The sequence below is a fragment of the Diorhabda sublineata genome, chromosome 10 (assembly GCF_026230105.1).
Source record: "Diorhabda sublineata isolate icDioSubl1.1 chromosome 10, icDioSubl1.1, whole genome shotgun sequence".
Lineage (NCBI taxonomy): Eukaryota > Metazoa > Arthropoda > Insecta > Coleoptera > Chrysomelidae > Diorhabda > Diorhabda sublineata.
Window position 1 is genome coordinate 21,070,204 of NC_079483.1, and position 20,221 is coordinate 21,090,424.

Sequence of the window (20,221 nt, forward strand, 5' to 3'; positions counted from 1 at the left end):
TGCTCAAATAACATTCTACTAAGTATTTCACATGTGGTATTATCCGTAACTAAATTCCATAATCAAAGATTGTGGAATAATAACTTGATATCTGCCAATGTCGGTTGCATTATACGATCTTTACTTCTAAATTTTTAGCAGAAAGTGGTAGCTAGTGAATTTCATTCAAATCTTACCGCTGGTGATGTCACATCCTGCATTATATATTTTGAAAATTCCCTTAAAGAGCTTGAGTTAACGGAAATTATGAATTTAGCTCCATATAATTTATTCTAATGAAATCAGTACGATATCTTCGAAGTTCAGTTTACAATATACCAATATTTTTTTATTTTGTTCTGACATTACAATCGAGTGAGCTTCGATGGCTTTTCATAATTGTACAGTAAATTTTATACAACTTAAGCAGTTCCAGTGGAATAGATGCAAGCAACAAATTACTTGGGTTCAGACTAACATCCTTTTATCAAACTTAACTATTTCATAGAAATATTTGAAAATTCCATTTTTGCGTTTGAATTTGAATCATTTGTTACAAAGAGCACATTTTTGTTTTCTCAAAAGAGATAGTTATACAGGTTACTTGTCCACAAAAGATATTTTGTAACTGGAATTTTTAGCACCCTTGGTGATATCTAGATTGAAAACAAACCACATTAAAAATCACAATTACACTGTCTGATACTCTTTTCGATATCCAAATTATCGTCTTCAGAGACTGTAATGTAGAGAGTGTGTTCAGTATTTTGCTGTTATTTAGTGTCGACTTGACGTTTAGTTTATGCTGTTCAGAGCTCAAAGCAGAGGAAATAAAAACCCGCCACAAATAGACTAGACATTTGTCTATAGACAGATTATTCTATCAGCCAAGTAGTACAATCGTCAACATACAATCATCTTTTCAATAGGAAGGAGAAATCCGAAGTAATTCAATAAACATTCATAAATCGGTGCGTTGCTATCCTTCTCTCTTGCAGGACCGAATAGTTTGCAAGTAATGAGTTAAGTAGAAGTCCTTGCATTCTGAATCCTTTCATTCCATTTAAATATAAGTTTCTGGACAATCAAATTATTCGTCGGTGAAAAAATTGGACCCTTGAATCCTTTGGAGAATTTTTTGTGATCAAGTTTCTACCCTATAAAAACCGTGGTTTGAGATAATATTTCTATTTGGTTGCTTGAATGCTGCTGTAATGTCTTTAACTGTTAAATTATGGTTTTATAGATGTTAGGAGTGAAACTCAATTAGTCAGGATTACTTGTCTATCAATACCTATCATAAGGCATATACAATAACAAAGTAGCAATACCACAATATATTGCTATAAGTTTTGTGGCGGGCTTTGTCCTAAAGCGCAAACGTGGAATTTAATTGTCACTATACTTTATTTCAGGAATGTATAGAGCAATAAAAACTCATTAGGTATACAAAGGGGCCACAGAGTGATCCAACGAATATTTAAGCCACTTTCATAGTTTGGCATTGATTTCATTGTACAAAATTTTTTTTATCAAGTGCAGGTAGTACCACCCGGGTTAGGGTCAATTTATGGGCTTAGCCTATCGTTATCTATTTACAAACACTGAAAATAAAGTGCAAAAGGCGTGCTGGTAGGATACTCGTAAAGTGTTTTGTTTTAACAGAATAAAAATTAGGCATTATGTACATAGTATTAGGTACACTTATTTTTTATTGAACATTATACAAAAACATACATTATACAGAAATTAAATTATAAAAAATCATGATATTCTTTATCATCTGAGAAACTGTCATCTCTCCTTGACGTTATAATTGATGGGTCGACGGTCCGATCGATCAAGTAGTCAAGCCACATTTTTTCCTCTTCTTTAATAACATGCTGGACTACTTTTCGCCAGTTCTCTGGTGTCACCTCCTTAATGGCTTGATCAAACAGTAGCTTAACGTCTTTGCGCAGCACAGTTACACTATGTTTTTCTGCTATATCTTCCACGGCGTATTTCATAAAACGATGATTGTGTTAATTTGCTATAACTGAAGTTCTTTTTTATCAAATTTCTTGTTTTCTCCAAGATGAAGTTGGAGTCTTCTCTATGCGTCGAGAATGATAACTTACATTATCCATAACTACTATTGAATCAGCCGGAAGATATTTTATCATTTCACCAAAATAGTATTCAAAAACATCGTGGTAATCTCCCGTATTGCGCTACTGAAAGATTAGCAAACCTTCTTTTGAAAATTCCTCTTCGCTTTCAATATGGACGATTATTAGTCTTTTCCCTTTACCTGAAGGTACCTTAATACCCGTTGACAGGCCTTCCATGAAAGCTTTGTGAACACTGGTTATATTTTTGACTTGCCATATTTTTGGTACTGTATAACCTTTATTAATCCACGTCTCATCAAGATAGAGAATTTTCGTCTGCTCTGTTCTGTACTGCTTTATACTTCTTAAGTAATTTCGTCGCCATTTAAAAACGGTGGACTTTCCAACTCCAGTCATTCGGGAACATCGGTCGACAGTTTCTTGTACAGTAAATTTCGAGTTTTAGTATTTCATTCAATAGTGTACATTTAAAATAATAAGTTTCTCATTCACTGATAGTGGAGAATTATTGGAACATCTTTTCGTTGGTGTAAATGTCGCCATTACTAATCTCATAATACTGTGAACACTTTACGGATTAACAGCAAATGCTGATGCGTTAAACTAAACAAATATACTTATAAAGGTCTAAACATTTTGGGTAAGGCACCATTGCCCTTACGGCGCATGGTTAAGCTGAATCTGAAATAGGGTTGGACTTAGGCACAGGCACTAAACGGTACCTGTTAATCGCAAAACGTAACTGTATAATCTACTATCTTAGTAATCCCTACACAATATTTCAGGACCTACACCTATGGTCGACACCGAAATTGAGCCGAACTGGACGGAATTCCCCATTTTATTGCTATATACATTTCTGAAATAGACTATAACAATAGTGACACTAGTTAAACTATTTTCACCACTTATAACTTCATCATCCGACAGTATCTGTATTCACTTCAGATCATTTGGAATTGTTAAGAGTATCATATATGACTATGGTGATAACGAAATCATTGAAGTCAAAGGACCAAATTTCACTTGTTTACCTGAATGAGTTATTTGGATATATAAAATAAATACAAATCCAACACGGGTTCTCACTTGAAAGGTGCAGTTTGGTTTTTGGCTGTTGATGCAGATACACTCAATGACCTTCCCATCACAATTCAGTAACTTATATTGGCTTACATGGATCTCTTCCACCGGTTCAGTAAAACAGAGAAATTGCTCTAATTCATATCTTGATGCTGGCTCATAGAGAGCTCCCTCTGCTGCTTTCTCTTGGGAATAATAGCTTCATAGAATACATTCTACATTGAAACTGGCTTATCTTTCTTGTTATACTTGAAAAACATTCTGGTAAAAATATTAACTATTAACGTTGCACACCCTTTCCAGTCAGAACAAAATAAAGAAAATCGTCTAAACATCCACCCCTTAAGTGGTCTTGCCCGTTTATTGAGGTATGTACATCTGTGATGAAATCATCGCATAATCGAAAATCAATTTAAGGTCAAGTATCTTTAATTAGTTCTCTATTGAACGTTCTCGGGTCGGTCCTAGCAAGTCTTCCTACCTTCAATGTTATTTTTCTCGAAAAATATGTTGGCATCCACAGGGGTGTGCTAGATGCTGGTGGCAACTGCAAAGACGAAAAGATTCAGAGCACCTTATTTTGATTACGGAAAGTATTATATTTATTTCAAGTCATAGGTATAGGCCGGGCGTATTCTTTGACTTGTTTTCGAGAAAGCTTTCTGCCAGTTCGACTTTTCAGGTCACAAACAACTGGTATAAGGTCCTGAGTATTTCGGAGAGAGCTTTGGAGTGAAGCCTTTGTCCGTGGCGTTTACGCTCCATAACCTGATCTGCATGATAACGCTATTCCTGGCAAAGAAAGCTCTGACAGGATTGAAGCATACCATTTCGAACGTCTCTTTCAAACATTGCAGTCCATCAGTATACAGAACTACGTTTTTAACGTATTTTTGGCTCTCTCTACAGGGCTGGCCTGTTAGGTGTCGATATGGACTACTTAGTTCAACCAGAACGTATTACACTTTTCTCAAAACTCATGCCGTGACGAATATTGAATTATATCCCCTATCAAGGACGTGATCTCTGTCGACCTTTTTGTCGATATTAATATGCCTAATGGTAAATTATATAAACAAAATGATCTAAATAAGAAACATATCTATTTTTTTTTCTCAGATTTGCGTTTAAATAATTTTAGCAAATTCGACCCAATGCAAGTTTCACAGTAATGTGTTTGCACCACAGTCTTATATACAGGTCTGGAAACTAAGCCCAATCCTCTATAGCAGCGTGGGGCTCTTGTTGTCCGAGTTTTAAGTGTTTCAAATAGCCATAGCGCGGCGCTGCTATCTACAGATGGACATGGGTACGGTTGAGATGGAAATGTTGATATAGAGAATACAATCTAAAGTCAGCGAGTGCCTTATTCAGCGTCTCTTGTGCTATAATTAACTGATTTGGGGTTTTCCATATTCATTTCAATTCAAGATATATTCTGAGGAAAAAAATAAAGCATGATTCAAATTGCAAGATCAATATTGAGGTTTATTTCACTGTAATTCATAATTCATATAATTTTTCAAATGCGTTGATGTGCTATCTTTATAAAAATTTTCTTTTCTCTCTATAGTTTATGATTGATACATTATGCTCAACAAGAAAAAAATTATCGTGGTTGATTAACCAATAAAAACAACGTTCGTTTACACAAGATTGGGAAAAAAATTCTGTTCAAAACTATTACTCAAATAATCTTAAGGAATGTTACAAACACACAACATTTCACAAAATAATGTACCTATATTATATATCCAGAAAATGTATCTATTCGAAAGATTCTAGAAAAATTGAATATTTCAACTAATGTATTATTTTTCAAGAGTTGAGTTTTGAATCGCATAGAGAGCAGTTGAGACAAAAGGTACGACTATCGATTAAAAATTGATAATGAATAATAAATTACATCTAAATAAGGGATATCAAGACAAAAGCGATGTGGAAATACTTAAAACATTTACAAAATTTACAAAAGGGATGAAGGTCAGTCCTTCCAAGTATTATTTACTTTCGAGAAAAATAAAGTTGAATATATAAAGTAGTAATAACGAAAAAATCAACCTTCCGAGGGGTGAACCCGGGGTAGATTTATTAGTTGACGAGATAAACAATAGAAAAATAGAAGTTAATACTTATCTAACACAAACTGGGAAAAATTGAAACATGAAAAAGGAACCAAATCGAATAGGTAAAAAAAATTCCTAAGGTCCATAGCAATAAGTGATAAGAAAAATGGCCAGTGGCGGAGCAATAAAGAAAACTGGATGGGAAGAGGGAATAGAAACAAAAAGTAGCGGAGATGAAAATAGGATAAAAATAGAGATATTGAAGATTTTTTCTGAAGAAGCAAATTAACTAACAGCTAAACAAAAAGAAAATGGATATTTACCCATCATAGTGATAAAAGAATTAATGGATAGAAAAGATAAAATTATGCTCAAAATAAAACAAATATAGAGAAAAGAAGAATTGAGAAGCTTATCATCAAGCGACTTCCCATACCATCATACACTTAAAGAAGAAATAAAAGAATTCAAAAACAAAGAGCTGGGAATTAAGGTAAAAATAAACAATGAGGGAATAATGGGAGATAAGATATGATATATAAAGAGGAAGATGAGAGACACATACAACATAGAGATATATATTCAATCTGACATGAAAAAAAGGAAGAAATACACAGAATATTACTAGAAACAAAACAAAGGAGAGATAATGGACAGCAAGTGAATGTCGGATACATGAAAATAAATATAGGGGGAGAGGACTGGAAATGAGATAAAAAGGAAAATAAATTCGTCAGGGTGCCTAAAGACCCAAAAACAAATAACGACAGATAAAACACTGGGAGCATTATGGTTGATGAAATAGGCAATGTATAAGGGCAAGAGCGCAACGAGAAAGATTACTACTGAGCGAAAAAAGAAGAAATTACTCAACAAGATTGGAAGAGAGATCAAAGAATAAAGCAGAAGGTTAATAAAAAGAGAATAGAAATAGAGGAAATGGAATATTAATAGTAATAAGTGAGATAAAAGGAAAAGAAAAAGGGAGCACTATAGAAACATGGAATATGAAAACCATAACGTAAAGGAGACAAAAAATAAGAAGATGAAACATGAAGTATCTAGGATTAACAGAAACGAAGAAGAATGGAAATGGAGTAATAAATTCAAGTGAAGGATACCGGATGATATGGTCGAGAGTGCTAGCGTCGCGCTATTAGTGAAAAGATGAAGTATACAATAAACGAAAATCTCAAACGAAAGAATTGTCACAGTGAACATATAGGAAGAAAGAGAAAATGGGGAAATATTCATGATTATAGCATATGCACCATCTGAAGATGAGAAAATAGGAGTGAAAGAAAAATTATTTGAAGAGTTACAAAAAAATAGTCGTAAGTAACAGTGATTTGATAATATTGGGTAACTTGAGTGGTTAAGTTGGAAAAGAGAAAGGTATCGAACAGTGTATGGGAAAACAGGGACAAGAGACAAATAAGAACTGTGAAAGAATAATAAACTTATGCCTAGAAAATGAGTTTATATAATAATACAATGAGATACCAAGAAATGAGAAAAGAAAAAATTGAATACATTAAAAGCGGAAGAAATGTGGACAGAATTTAGAAACATAATAATATATGTAGCGGAAAAAATATATGGAACGACAAGAATAGTCAAAACGGAACCAAAGAGAACAAATTGATGGCTAGAGACCATAAAACATGCAATTAAAAAGTGAAAACTAAAATGGCGAAAATACCTAACATCCATAGCAGATAAATACAAAAAAAGGATCACTAACTAAAAGGATATAAACGAGACAAAAAACAAAGAGACCATTGATAATATAGGATTAACCGAGACATGAACAACAGAAGATGAAATAAGTTCAAAACCAAGACTAAATAACGACAGACATGACAAGAGTGGCAGAAAGAGAAATAACAGATATACTAAAAATCATACTAAACAAAATATATGACACTGTTTATGCCACCACTAAACTAACACTTATAATTATACTGTTTCACTAACATGACATAGAGATGAAACACAACCAAGACAAATATAAACAAGAATTGAAACATAGAGAAGAGGAATATGAAATTGAAATTCCACTTTTAAATTAAATCTCACAGTTTAAATCATAATATTCCTATAGTAAACGATATAGTGACGATATTGAATTGATCTTGGTGAACTAAAAGAGTGAAAAATGCTATAAATATTCAACAAAAGTATGAATTACTCATTTATTAATATTATGTCCAACAAATTATAACTTTATACATGGAATACAACAAATCAATGCTCACAATAAACGTTGAAAATATTTTCTTATTAAATTACATCCAGCTAGATTGTGCCTAAATAGTGTATATAATACTTTATATCTGTTAGGACGAAATCAAAACGGTTGTTACTTCTTCCATAATTACTGCCATACTTTCATCTATAGGAAGTTCAGGAAGCTCTCATATCAAAAATTTCCACAGTATTTTCTCCAGGTGAGATAATATTTTGATGTGAGCTCAACCTACTGCATATATGCACTGTAAAATATACTGTAAAATTCTTCTTCGCCTTTTGCAGCTGCTGCTCCGTCTCGGGGATTTTATTCATTTCAGGACGAAGTTTTGCTATACAAGTTGATACTTTTTCAATTATTCGACTTGCAGTGGACTTAATACCTATATCACATACATATATCACACATATACATATCTAAAGATATCTTAAAGTTATTAATACCCCTTGACAATTAGTAATTGCATAAATCCTGAAAAGATAAATGATATTGAAAATTTCTAGAAAGGTGTAATGTTTTTGATACTCTTACTATTTTCTCGTGTTCTTCATAACTTCCCCTATATTTGAGTAATAATTTGGATTTTTACTTTATACCTACTATACTTACCTTAATCGAGTTATGAATTTTTCCTCAGTTCATATAAGAAAATAATTATAGAAATAATAATAATTATTATTATTAGGTTAACACAATTTTGTACTATCTTTCGATCACAATGCTGACCTGGCGGCAAGAGAGTGAGGAAATTTAGCACCCTTGAAATGAACCCACCCCGATAACCTCGATTCCAGACCTGTAAGACCGTGGTTCACGCATAGATTTGTTTAGGTTGGTTATAGATTTACTAATACCTCAGTTTATTGTAATAGTAAGAAAATGGAACGTTTGAAATTCATTGGAATGTTACCATAATCCCCGTACCTTTTCGTATATTTGTAATAATGAAGTATTGAAATATTTGTAGGGATTCTGGCTGTGGGAATTTTTGCTGAAAATCCTGTTCCACTTAAAACAACCTACGGTAGAAAAGGTCTTTTAAAAGGTTTGTATTGCAAAAACGCACTTACCTCAGAAAAAAAAACGGAATTATAAACACAACTAAATAAAAAATCATCATTTTTTGTATCACTGAGCATTCAAAATCAAAAAAGAACTAGAAAGAACTGTTCACTACGGAGGTAACAAATTGTAAAATATTACAGAACACTTGCTTAACAAATTTTTTATTCAGAAAAAATTAATTACGAGAAGCATGTCCAAAATGAAAAAAAAAATCAAAATAATCCAACAATTTAATAAGACTTTACATAAAATGAAATGAAAATAAATATTGATATTTGGCTTGAAAATATTTCCAATTCATGACATAACAGAATTATTGAGTGAAAATTTCCCGTTTCCATATAAAAATAAATTGTATCGAATATACGGCTGATTGATTACTGTGATGAAGTTCAGTGCCTCTTTGTATCAATTTGAAAATTTGGGAGACTATAGTCATATTTAGTTTTCATATTTTTTATACAGGGAGAATCAACATAATGATACATTGTTTTTTCAAACGAATCACTCTGTATTTTATGTAAGTATCGGAGAGCACTACTAACTTTCTTATTTTTTATCCATCATTCCCTATACCTAACATTATTAACTATCAAGATTTTTTTTCTGTACAAAACAATAATTATACGGGGTCTCACTTATCCTGGCACATACATATCACCGCATGTTGACGTGTTACATTATATTTTGTTGTGATATCATGAAATTATTGCAAAAAAGTAAGTTGGTAAAAAAATAGAAATTCATATTCATATATATATATATATATATATATATATATATATATATATATATATATATTTATATATGTATATATAAATAATATATATATATATATATATATATATATATATATATATATATATATATATATATCTTAAATTTTGAATCAATAACCCTGAACATGTTCCTTTCAAACTCACACCAGTTTTCAAATTCTCAATCGCTTAATTTATGTGTTAGTTTTCTGTAAAGTGCGTATGCTTCTATTTCAAGAATACTTCGTTTACTGTAGAGATATTTGATTTCACGATCCAGCCATTTCCTTCTTGGAAACCCACGAACTCTGCCCGAAACCATGTTTTTGCTTACGGCAACTTTGATAAAACCTAGAAAAACACTTAACTTACCACATGATTCAAGAAACCAAATAGCAACACTTACTTAATACTAAGTTTTACGTACCTTTCTATTGCGTTGACCGTTGAGTCATTACAACTAAGTTGGAGTTTCTGGAACCGTTGACCGAGGGGGGGGATTCCTTTTTACGGATTCCAGGCATAGGTAGTACGCCTGGATATGTGAGACTCGACTCTGCGGCGCTATTGCCCCTACTCACTAAACCCTAAACCTCTTATCATCTATCCTCTCATCCCCCACGGGCCCGCCTTTTAAGCATTACATCGCAGAGGGAGGAATTAGCTGCTGCTCTTCTTTCTGGTTGCTAAGATATTATATCTTCTTTCTTCTAGTGGACGTCATTCGCTCTTCTTCTTTCAATGGAACGCAGTTCCGTAAGGACTTCCGTGACAAACGAATTGATAGCGTTCCAGGCAGCTTCTGATGACAGCATTTCTTCTACTATTGTCTCTGGCTGGGTTCTCTTCTTTAGGATCGTCTCCAGGTCATCTCGTTGTGGATAGAATCGTGGGCAGTCAAAGAAAACGTGCTCTGCGTCTTCATTGATTTCTGAGCAGGACGGCCACTCCGGTGAATCATCTTGCTTGAAGCGGTGAAGATATGTCCGAAAACAACCAAGTCCTGACAACATCTGCGTCAGCCGGTATGTCCATCTTCCTTTTGTTGCGGCATCCCACTGCGATTACCATCGTGCGATGCTGTTCTGCCGTTCTTCAGCTCTGAGTTCCTCGGCACTTAGTGTAGTTGACCTCTTTCGTTGGTAAAGGTTCCTTCTTTCCTCAGCTAGAACTCTGAGTAGCAAAGTTCCGGAAATGACACAGACTGCTTCCTCCGATATTGTGCGGAAGGCGCTGGCTACTCTTGCAGCATTTAGACGATATACTGGTCCAACCTTTCTCCATGACTCTTGCAGCTCCAGCGCATCTGCCCAAATGGATATTCCATAAGTGAGCACCGATGTGACAACTGATGATAATAGTAGTCTTCTGCTCTGCTTTGGGCCGCCGACGTTAGGCATCAGTCTTGCGCGACTAGCTCTTACTACCGATCCTTTGGCACTGACGTGTTCTACCTGCTGCTTGAAGTTGAGTCGGGCATCAAGCATCACTCCCAGATATCGGATATACGGTTGTGATGTGATTTCTTGTGTACCGACTTTCAGCTTGATGGTCTTTACTGCTTTTCTGCTGCTAATAAGCACTGCCTCAGTCTTGTACTTCGCCAGTTGGAGATTCATTTCGTCCATCCATTGGTTGACTTTGTTAAAGGTGATGTCGAACATATGGCTTATCTCATCAAGATGTTTGGCAATGATCACGACCGCTACATCATCAGCGTACGCTATCAGTTTGACGTTACTTGGTAGTTTCAGTCTTAACAGTCCGTCGTACATGACATTCCACAGGAGTGGGCCTAGAACAGAGCCCTGAGGTACACCTCCTGTAATATCGTACTCCTTAGGACCATTCTTCGTGTCATATTTGAGAACTCTATCGGTAAAGTAGCTGGCTACTATCCTACACAGATATTCTGGAACGCTTTTCTCTCGTAGAGCTTGCATGATGCAGTTCCAGTTGGCGGAATTGAAGCCGTTTTTGATGTCTAATGTCGCCACCAGGCAATACTTCTTTGTGCCGCCTTTCCATCTGGTTCCTGCGATCGCTTCCTTAGCGATATTAACAACCAGATTAATCGCGTCCAGTGTTGATCGTCCTTTCCGAAATCCATACTGGTTGTCTGCTAGGAGTTGATCGACTACTTCTTCTATTCGTTGATGAATTATACGCTCTAAAATCTTACCTGCTGTATCTAACATGCAAAGTGGACGGTAAGATGACGGTTCATCCGGAGGCTTTTTTCCTTTCGGAAGCAGTACCAGTCGTTGCTGTTTCCACTTCTTTGGGAAGGTCCCTTCTTTGAAGCAGATGTTGTACACGTCTAGGAACAATGTCGGTGCTGTCTTTAAGATGGTTTTCAATGCAATATTAGGGATTCCGTCCAATCCCGGCGCTTTATTATTTCCTACACGGTTACAGGCCTCCATCAGCTCCTCTTCAGTGACAGATGGTATGTGATCCAGTTCACTTGGAGCCAACTGGTAATCGAAATTTCTTTGCTGTGGGAACAGCGCAGTGACGATTTTTTGAAGGAGATGAGGACACGTAGGTGATGGCATTTGTTGCTTTTTCAAGTGGGTCATGACCACTTTATAAGGTCTACCCCACACGTCTTTGTTTACCTCGTATATAAGTTCTTTCCAGCATCTTCTTTTGCTCTCTTTGATAGCTTTATTCAGCTCATGACGTGCTTTTTTGTACTCTGCGATTAACTCCGCTGAGTTGGGCCGTTGATAGCCGCGCTGAGAGATTCTTCTCTTCCTGTGACACTCTTTACGAAGGCTGCTGATGTGGTCGTTCCACCCATGTACTGAAGATCTTGAGTTCATGCCACTTTTACGAGACATACTTGCATCACAAGCATGTGTTACTCTCCTCATCAGGTCCTTAGTCTGTTCTTCCACACATCCAAAGTTGATCGGATCACTGTCGAGAGCTATTAGCAATAATTCTGGGTCAAAAGACTTTACTTTCCAACCAACGTTGTTAGAAAGCTTGATATGCCTCCTGAAATTCTGGTTGCTTGATATTTCCCAGAATATTGCATGATGGTCGCTGGCGGTGTAGATATCCAATACTTCCCATTTGTCGTTACCTTTAGCAAGGCTACTACTGACAAAAGTGAGATCTACAATCGAGCTTGCGTCGCCCTTGGTGTAGGTCGGCGTGTCACCGCTGTTGAGCAAGACTACATCTAGTGTAATAAAAACCTCCAGCAGTGCCTTCCCTCGTGCGTTGGTATGTTTGCTACCCCAGTCGACTGCCCAGGAGTTGAAGTCTCCGGCTATCGCTACTGGATGGTATTGCTTCGCATCTTCGATTAGTCGATACAGGAAATCAGTGAAGTCACCAATAGAGAGGCTAGGTGGTGCATAGCAGCTATAGAAGCGGATGCCCTCTACTGATGCTGCTACAAAGCCGGCATTGTTGTTGTCGACTGCGTTCTGGAAAGGGAGCTTGCCACATGACCAGATGACAGCCTTGGATGTGCTGTCCGATTCCCAGGGTTGGGTGCTTAGGTGTTTATATGGCTCCGCTATCAGTACCAAGTCAAGCTCTAATTCGCGCACCATCTGCATGAGCAAGTCATGCGCAGCCTCACAATGATTGAGGTAGTATCTTCATGTTCTTTTGCTTGTCATCCTCTGAAGCGCCTCTTGGAATACCGGGCATTTGTGACTGCCGGCATTGTGAGCAGCATTCTCTGCGCTTTGGTTCTCGGCGCATAATGCACATTTGGCTGGATTTTTACACACGGCAATCTTGTGCCCTTCTTGTCCGCACCTGATGCAAAGCTTAGAACGATCTACTTTGCTTTTGCATTGAGATCCATGATGCCCAAAGTGCCAGCACTTGAAGCATTGGATCGGTCTCTTCGTTGCTCTAATTCGGCAGTTTACCCAGCCGATTCGGATTTTACCGCTTCCTTCCAGGATCTTCTTCGCTGCAGCTGCTGGTAGAGTCACAACAGCAATCTGAGTACCTCTGTAGGCTTTTCGGATCCTAATTGTCTCCAGTGGTATCTTGCAGGACTCTCCAATTTCCATCTGTAGGGCGGCTTGGATATCCTCCCTGGTTGTGGTATCGTCAAGATCTCGAAATTCGACATCTTCCTGTAGGCCTTTACAGATTATTTTGGCGTCTTCCTGTAGGATGTCCACGATAGTTTTCTGCAAGGCCTAGCCTTTGTCGGTACTTTTCCTAGAGAGCGTTATCAGCATATTTCCGGCCCTGGTTTTGTGGATCTTATCCACGGTGGTACTGACCTGCTCTTCGGGGACGTCCATCTTTATTCGACGCAAAATCTGTGCGTACTTCGCCGGCTCAGATGGGCGGATGATTAGTGCATCTGGCTTGATCCGCTGACGCGGTTTTTTGCGCTTAGGCTCCGGCCGGGGCTTTTTCGTTGGCTTTCCTTCCGTAGCTGTTCTTTCTTCTGCTTCTTCAAGTCTTTCTTGAACTGAACAAGCTTCCAAGCCGTTTTGGTCTGATTCTTCTCAGCGTCGAGCGTCGCTAGTTTCGTCGGCGGACTTTGTTTCGCGTCCAGCTTCTTCGTCACTTGCGTGTCCACAGGATCAGGTGAACTCCATGCCCTTTTGTTATTCTTCTTGGGGACATTTTTATTGAGGTCACCAGCAACTGACTCAGTGTCAGCTTCTGCTCCGGTGTCCATCGCTTCAACAGGTGGTAGTTCCGCTTGTTTTGGCGTCGCCGTCTGCAGTGACTCGCTTGGTTTTAGGGTGACGTGGCCATGCCGCTGTTGCATTTCCTGCCATTGTTGATCCTGATTTTTGAACCTTCTAAGGGCACTGCAGAGGTTCATTGACGTCGTTTTGATTTCCTTGTGGTCATTTAGCTTATTTTGAAGGAAATCTTGCAGTCCATTGACTAGCTTTTCCAAATGTTCTAGCGCATCTGTTCTCTTCTTCTTCACACTGAGTAGTAGTGCGTCTTGCTGAGCATGAGGCCTATTTCCTCCATTCTTTTGTGTTTGTTGATTAAACATAAACTATGATATGACTCCAAAGCAAAAGGTCGTCTCCGAACGCGATGCCTCCGGAAGTGGGGGGGAGATCCCTCCTACAGCTACCCCCATTGCTGTGAGAGTTTCTGGCCCTGAAGCGGGAAAATTCAACCGCTTCGACCCTGCACCTGCTTCCTTCATCGGCTTCCTCTTGCTTCCATGGGTGCGGCACGTAGATGCCGGGAGTTACCATATACACCGCGCTATAGGGATCATATCGCACATCTCTTTCGAGCAGCGTCACCCGTATCCGCTTGTGTATGTGACCCGCTGGCCAGATGTATTTCTGGCCCTCCTCGGTCCGATGGTGATGACCGACCCTTTAAAAGGGGAGTTTTGTCCACGGGAGCGTATTTTATTTGGCTCCTACCTTCTGCCCTCGTCAGCTATGAAAAATAAGCTTCATCCAAGGACATAGGGCATCCTCCCATCCGCTCGGTGAGACGCGCCTGCTAGCAGTTTCTCCTCTGCTGCAGGTGTGTATATGTGTGTATGTGTGTATGTGTGTATGTGATTATTTTTTCTTACGGGGGGAATCCTTTTTACGATTTCTGGGTATAGCTGTTTGGCCTGGATAAGTGGCGACTCGACGCAGCGTCATACTAAAACTCGACACTGACGCCCCTACCCACTAAACCCTAAACCTCTTTTTCTTCTATACTCTGATCTCTCATGGTACCTCCGTGAGGCATTTCTTCGCGGGGAGAGGAATTAGCTGCCGCTCTTCCTTCTGGTGGCTAAGATATTATTTCTTCCTTCTAGATTCTGTCTTTCGCTCTTTTCTTCTCAATGGATCACAAGTGCTGGAATAACGGTTTAGTATATATTTTTTAATATAATACTCACCTGGTTTGATTTGCTCCTTCGTGTGGCCACAACCTCTGCCAAAAATTTCGCTTCATTGAACCATACCAGCTTTGGCGTGTATACTTCCTCAATACCACATCTACTTTTCTTGGATTTTTCAATTGTTTTTCGTTAAGTTTAACTAAGAGATTTTTGAAACTTTCATCCTTTACTTTTGTGTTAAAATAGTCTTCGTTTTTTATATTCCATAAAATTGGGTACTGCTCGTAGATGTTGAGAAACTCTATTATATCACGAGTGTTCCACTTCATTTTTCAGCTTAAAATTAAAAGGAAAAATGCAGACAGCACCCCACACGGTTACACAAAACAACACGTGATTTCAACTCGGCGAGTAGAAAAATTTTCGGGTCATCGACAGTCGCTTACTCGCTCACTCGCTGGCTTTTAAACTCGCCGACTAGCAACTTGTAAACTAGCCCAGTGTCATCGAGGCTATAAGAAGGATTATCTCGAACTATCAAACCCTGACAAGTTAAGACATTAGTTTCATCAACTTCTATATAACGAAATGTTTACAATCCTGAATTTCTAATATCTCCTAGTTATTTTTCTACTCTCCTAGTGGCTGTCATTTTGTTGAATCTTTAAGCAACTCACGCCTATGAAATATTTACAAACTAATGACAAATTGAAGAAGAAATCGGAAAATTAACTGTTAATTTATGCATTAACTATAAACAACATTCATATTAAGTTTAGTATTAAGTAGTAATCGAAAATTGATTATTTTCGATTTATCGTTTATTATGGATTGTTCGATTATTTTCGATTAATCAAAAATAATAGATTATTTTATATGATCGATGATCGATTATATTTTTTGATAATTGCCCAGCCCTACTGACAATACCATTAACAACCAACTAACCTCACTTAACCAATAAATATACAGCTATACTCATAACGACCTAACCTATTGAAATTTAATGTTATCCATAAATTAACCAATCAATATTGAACATTATTCACTACAAATTATTGTTATACATTTTTTTTTATATTGTATTTGACCATAATTTCAGTCCCAGACGAAGAATACATAAGTATTTTTCGAAAGCTGTGTATATTTTGATAAAGACTTGCAGAAAAGTCAAAACGTCAAAAATTATCTAAAAAAACTAATTTTAAAACCTAAAGAGACCTAAAATCAACATTTAGACGCATTAATATATCAAAAGGTCTAAGAAATAATTTGTCACTAGCTATTAATGGGCTTGTTTAAAAATAAACTCTTTAGTCTTAGATTTAGGCTTGCAACTAAAAGCAACAAAAAATTATTATCTTGAAAGATATTTATTAGGCAAATAAGGTGAAAGTAAATAATAAGTAAAATTTGTGCTCTTAGAAGAAAAAATGTTTATCTCATAAACTAACCACTTTAACCTACAAGTATTATACATTTTTGAAATCAGCTCAAAGAGGAGTATCCAAATTTTACATAAAAAATATGAAAAGTAATTTAAAAAAATAAAGGGGATGCTGCTAGGGGCGAGGGGGTGGCTTTTCCAGTAAGTTTAAATAAGCCATAATGCTTGCCCCTTCCAACATAAATTGACGTGTTTTTGGATTTTTTCTAAATACCAGTATTACAAAATTTATTAAAGGTGGATAATTTTATCTGAAAAGCACTGTATATATATATATATATATATATATATATATATATATCTGATCTCCAGTTAGTGAGTTAGTGACACTCTTAAGTCAGTTACTATTTGGCATCCTTTGCTAAATACTCGCTTAGATGGAACACTGAATACAGAGAAACTTTTTTGTAAATTGAGAAAGGAAAGGAAATACATGTGCGTTATATTTCCACCATATCAGTGGATTTTCTTCAACATCAATGACTGGCATATTCATATATTTAATTTTAAATTTTTACATTTTAACTCACAGCATTACTACCTTCAACAGTTTTCATAGATTTAAAAATTAATGTAAGTCCGCTCTTCTTTTTTCCTAATGACGCAGCTATATTCTCAGAAATTGGAATTTTTTCTAATTCGCTACTAAGTTGTAATATTATATCTTCAATTATCTGGTTTTCTGCAAAACTAAAAAAGGATCTTTTAATGCGTGGGTCTATGAAGGTGGCAGTCTGCAATAGTTTATGAGTTTTCTCGTTGCTTTCATATCTGTTTTTAAGTGTGTTTAAAATTAATGAAGCTATTTCCCTTTTTAGTTCTACAATGTCTTCATCAATTTTAGTTTCATCGTATTCATCTACCAATGTTCCAAAGAAATAGGTAGAATGATAGGTCCCATTACATAATTTTCTCTAGGCAAAGTTTCTAAAATCTTGATTAAATTTAAGAGAGACCACTATCGCGTTTTAGAAAAGGAAGGAATTTTTTTTCCTTAGTGTAGTATTTTTTCTGAATTATTTTCAAATCTCTAACAGCTTTTCAACTATGTGCAAAAATATTCTGATTTTTTTAATTTTACCTATAGTTTTGCTTACTTTTGCATTTTCAAAACATTTACTGCAATATTAATTGCATGTCCAAAGCAACATATATGGGCTATTCCCATCATTACTTCCTTAATCTGCTATTTCTTCAATACTCCAATAGTTTAAAATAAGATTTAAGTATTCAAAAACTCAAAAGAAAGAAGGTGTTTCAGCGAGTGTTCTTAAACCAAAACGAAGTCTCTATCTTGAATAGAACCTGAGATATTGAGGATAGAACGTGTGTATGTGAAAAACTCCCATAAGTAATGTACAGGGGGAAATCGCATTTGAGTAAATCATCAATTTTTTCAATATATAAGATTATTACATAAGTAGTAGCAGCAGCAGTATGATCTTCATCCATTTCATAACAGCCCAAACAAACGCTTACTAACTGATAATTTTCGTCAACAAAATGGCATGTAAAGGCGATATAGGACCTGTTTGCAATGGAAGTCCAGCAATCGGTGGTACAAGATATAAATTTGACTTGTTTTAAAATGGCTTCAAAAATCGGTGCGTTTCATTGTACAAATACAAACTTTTGTGACAATTTGTTTCTGCTGGGTAATTTAGAGCTTCCATTTATAACTTGTACAAATTTTTTGAAGCCGTCTTTTTCTACTATATTATAAGAAATCATTTCTGTACCTACGAAAAAAGCCAAAGCCATGTCGGTTTTGGTTTGCAACTTTTTTGTCATCGTAAAGCTTTATATGGACGATTGTTTGTAAGTTGGAGGGACTTGTATTAATGGAGGTATCTGTGATGAAGAAGAAGTCGATTCTGTCGATACTACTGAGATTTCGTCTACATCAGTAGTTTGGGTCACGATATTGCTTGGCGACAAAAGATCTTCCATTTCCTCTTTATAACTCGACATTCTAAAAACAAAATCATTTATTAGTGATTTTATTTTATACCAGTTAATACTTGATTTATTATTCATAATTAGTTAGAGTAGCTCGTATATCAAGGAATATAGCTATTTTGTTTATACGCAGAATTATTTGTTGGCCCCAATTTTGCCTTCTCTTTATATGGATGGTTCAAATATCTCCATTTTAATGTAAGTATTCTTTGTTTTTATGCTCAACAATTATTTTTTAATTTTACCTCAGTTAGAAATAATTTATTGGCCGAAAAATCAAAATATATATATATATATATATATATATATATATATATATATATATATATACATATTAATCGATCACCCGATTAATCGATTATTTTGCCCACCCCTAATTGTCAGCTCTCAAAGAAATCTACAAAAGGCGTCTATTTTTAGAAACAACATATATTACCCATATCTTTTGGATTCTGAATACACAAATTATATGAAAATTCAACATTCATTGAAATCTGTTTTGATAAAAGGAATGAATATATATATATATATATATATATATATATATATATATATATATATATATATATATATATTTAATGTAAATATGTCTGCCAGCTATATTATGAGTGGTTTTTGTATTGGGAACGTGGCAAGGAAACACCAAAGTGGACTAACTTCAATATATTTTCCGAGCTTTCGAATACTTATGCATTCATAGTCCGGAAAATAATTAATTAAGATTTTCGGTAATTTTTGATATTGTTAATGCTTTTAAATTTTGACTAAATCTTATGATCATCACAATGATTATTATATAAAAGACTACCTTAAAATTAAAGAAACTTTTAATAATATGACATAACCACCAAATTATGTATTGTTAGGATTGGATGTAATATCCCTATTTAGTAATGCAAACTTAATAAAGAAACTCTATTAGAATTGAAAACATGGGGGATAATAATAGCCCCTATATTAGCAGATTATGTAATGGATTATATCTTGGACATTGTAATATCTGTTTTACTTTTCAAATTATTCTTCATTAAAAAGTATGTAGATGATATAATTCTATTATATTATCAAAATAAAAACTTAAAGAAAAGTCGAAACGTCAAAATTTATATTTCTCTTGAAAATTATCAAAAAAAACTAACTTTAAAACAGAAGAGACCTAAAATCAAGAAGAATTTTTAAACTCAATATAACTCAATATAACAAGCATTAATTCCACAGTCGAGTTCTAACACTACTACGAGTAAGATCGTTTACATAGTGTTGGTGCCAAAAAAAGTTTTGGTAGTTTTTTCTCTAAAAGATAAGTACACCCATCTAATTAGTATATATTTTTCAATTTTATTAAATAGAATTTCAATTCTTCGAATCAAATAAAAGTCCGAACCCAAGGACGGCCCACAGGGGCCGCCCGACAAAAATTTCAATGAATCTCAACCGATATATTGTTTTAACAATAGATATCAAAACACTGACAAAGGACCTTATTTCGTTTATCTTGAACATGTAGATAAGAACCTATGTAGGTTATTTCCTATCAAAGTGGGCTATTTTTTGAGGAAATCATAAGAATTTAAAAATGATATTTCAGATATCAAATCCATAGGTATTAAAAGAGTCAGAATACAATTCAAATTATATCATATTACTAATTCTTTAATCAACCACAATTTGATAAAACATAATAACC

General features: G+C 35.5%; 1 protein-coding gene across 1 annotated transcript in view; it reads left to right on the forward strand.

The window, feature by feature from the left end:
- LOC130449896 (putative ammonium transporter 2) overlaps positions 1-20,221 on the forward strand; it is a 146,672-nt gene that overhangs the window by 85,990 nt on the left and 40,461 nt on the right. Inside the window, exon 9 of the mRNA XM_056787962.1 lies at positions 8,461-8,538. Within this exon, the coding sequence (XP_056643940.1) occupies positions 8,461-8,538 (78 nt within the window). The remainder of the gene's footprint in view (positions 1-8,460; positions 8,539-20,221) is intronic.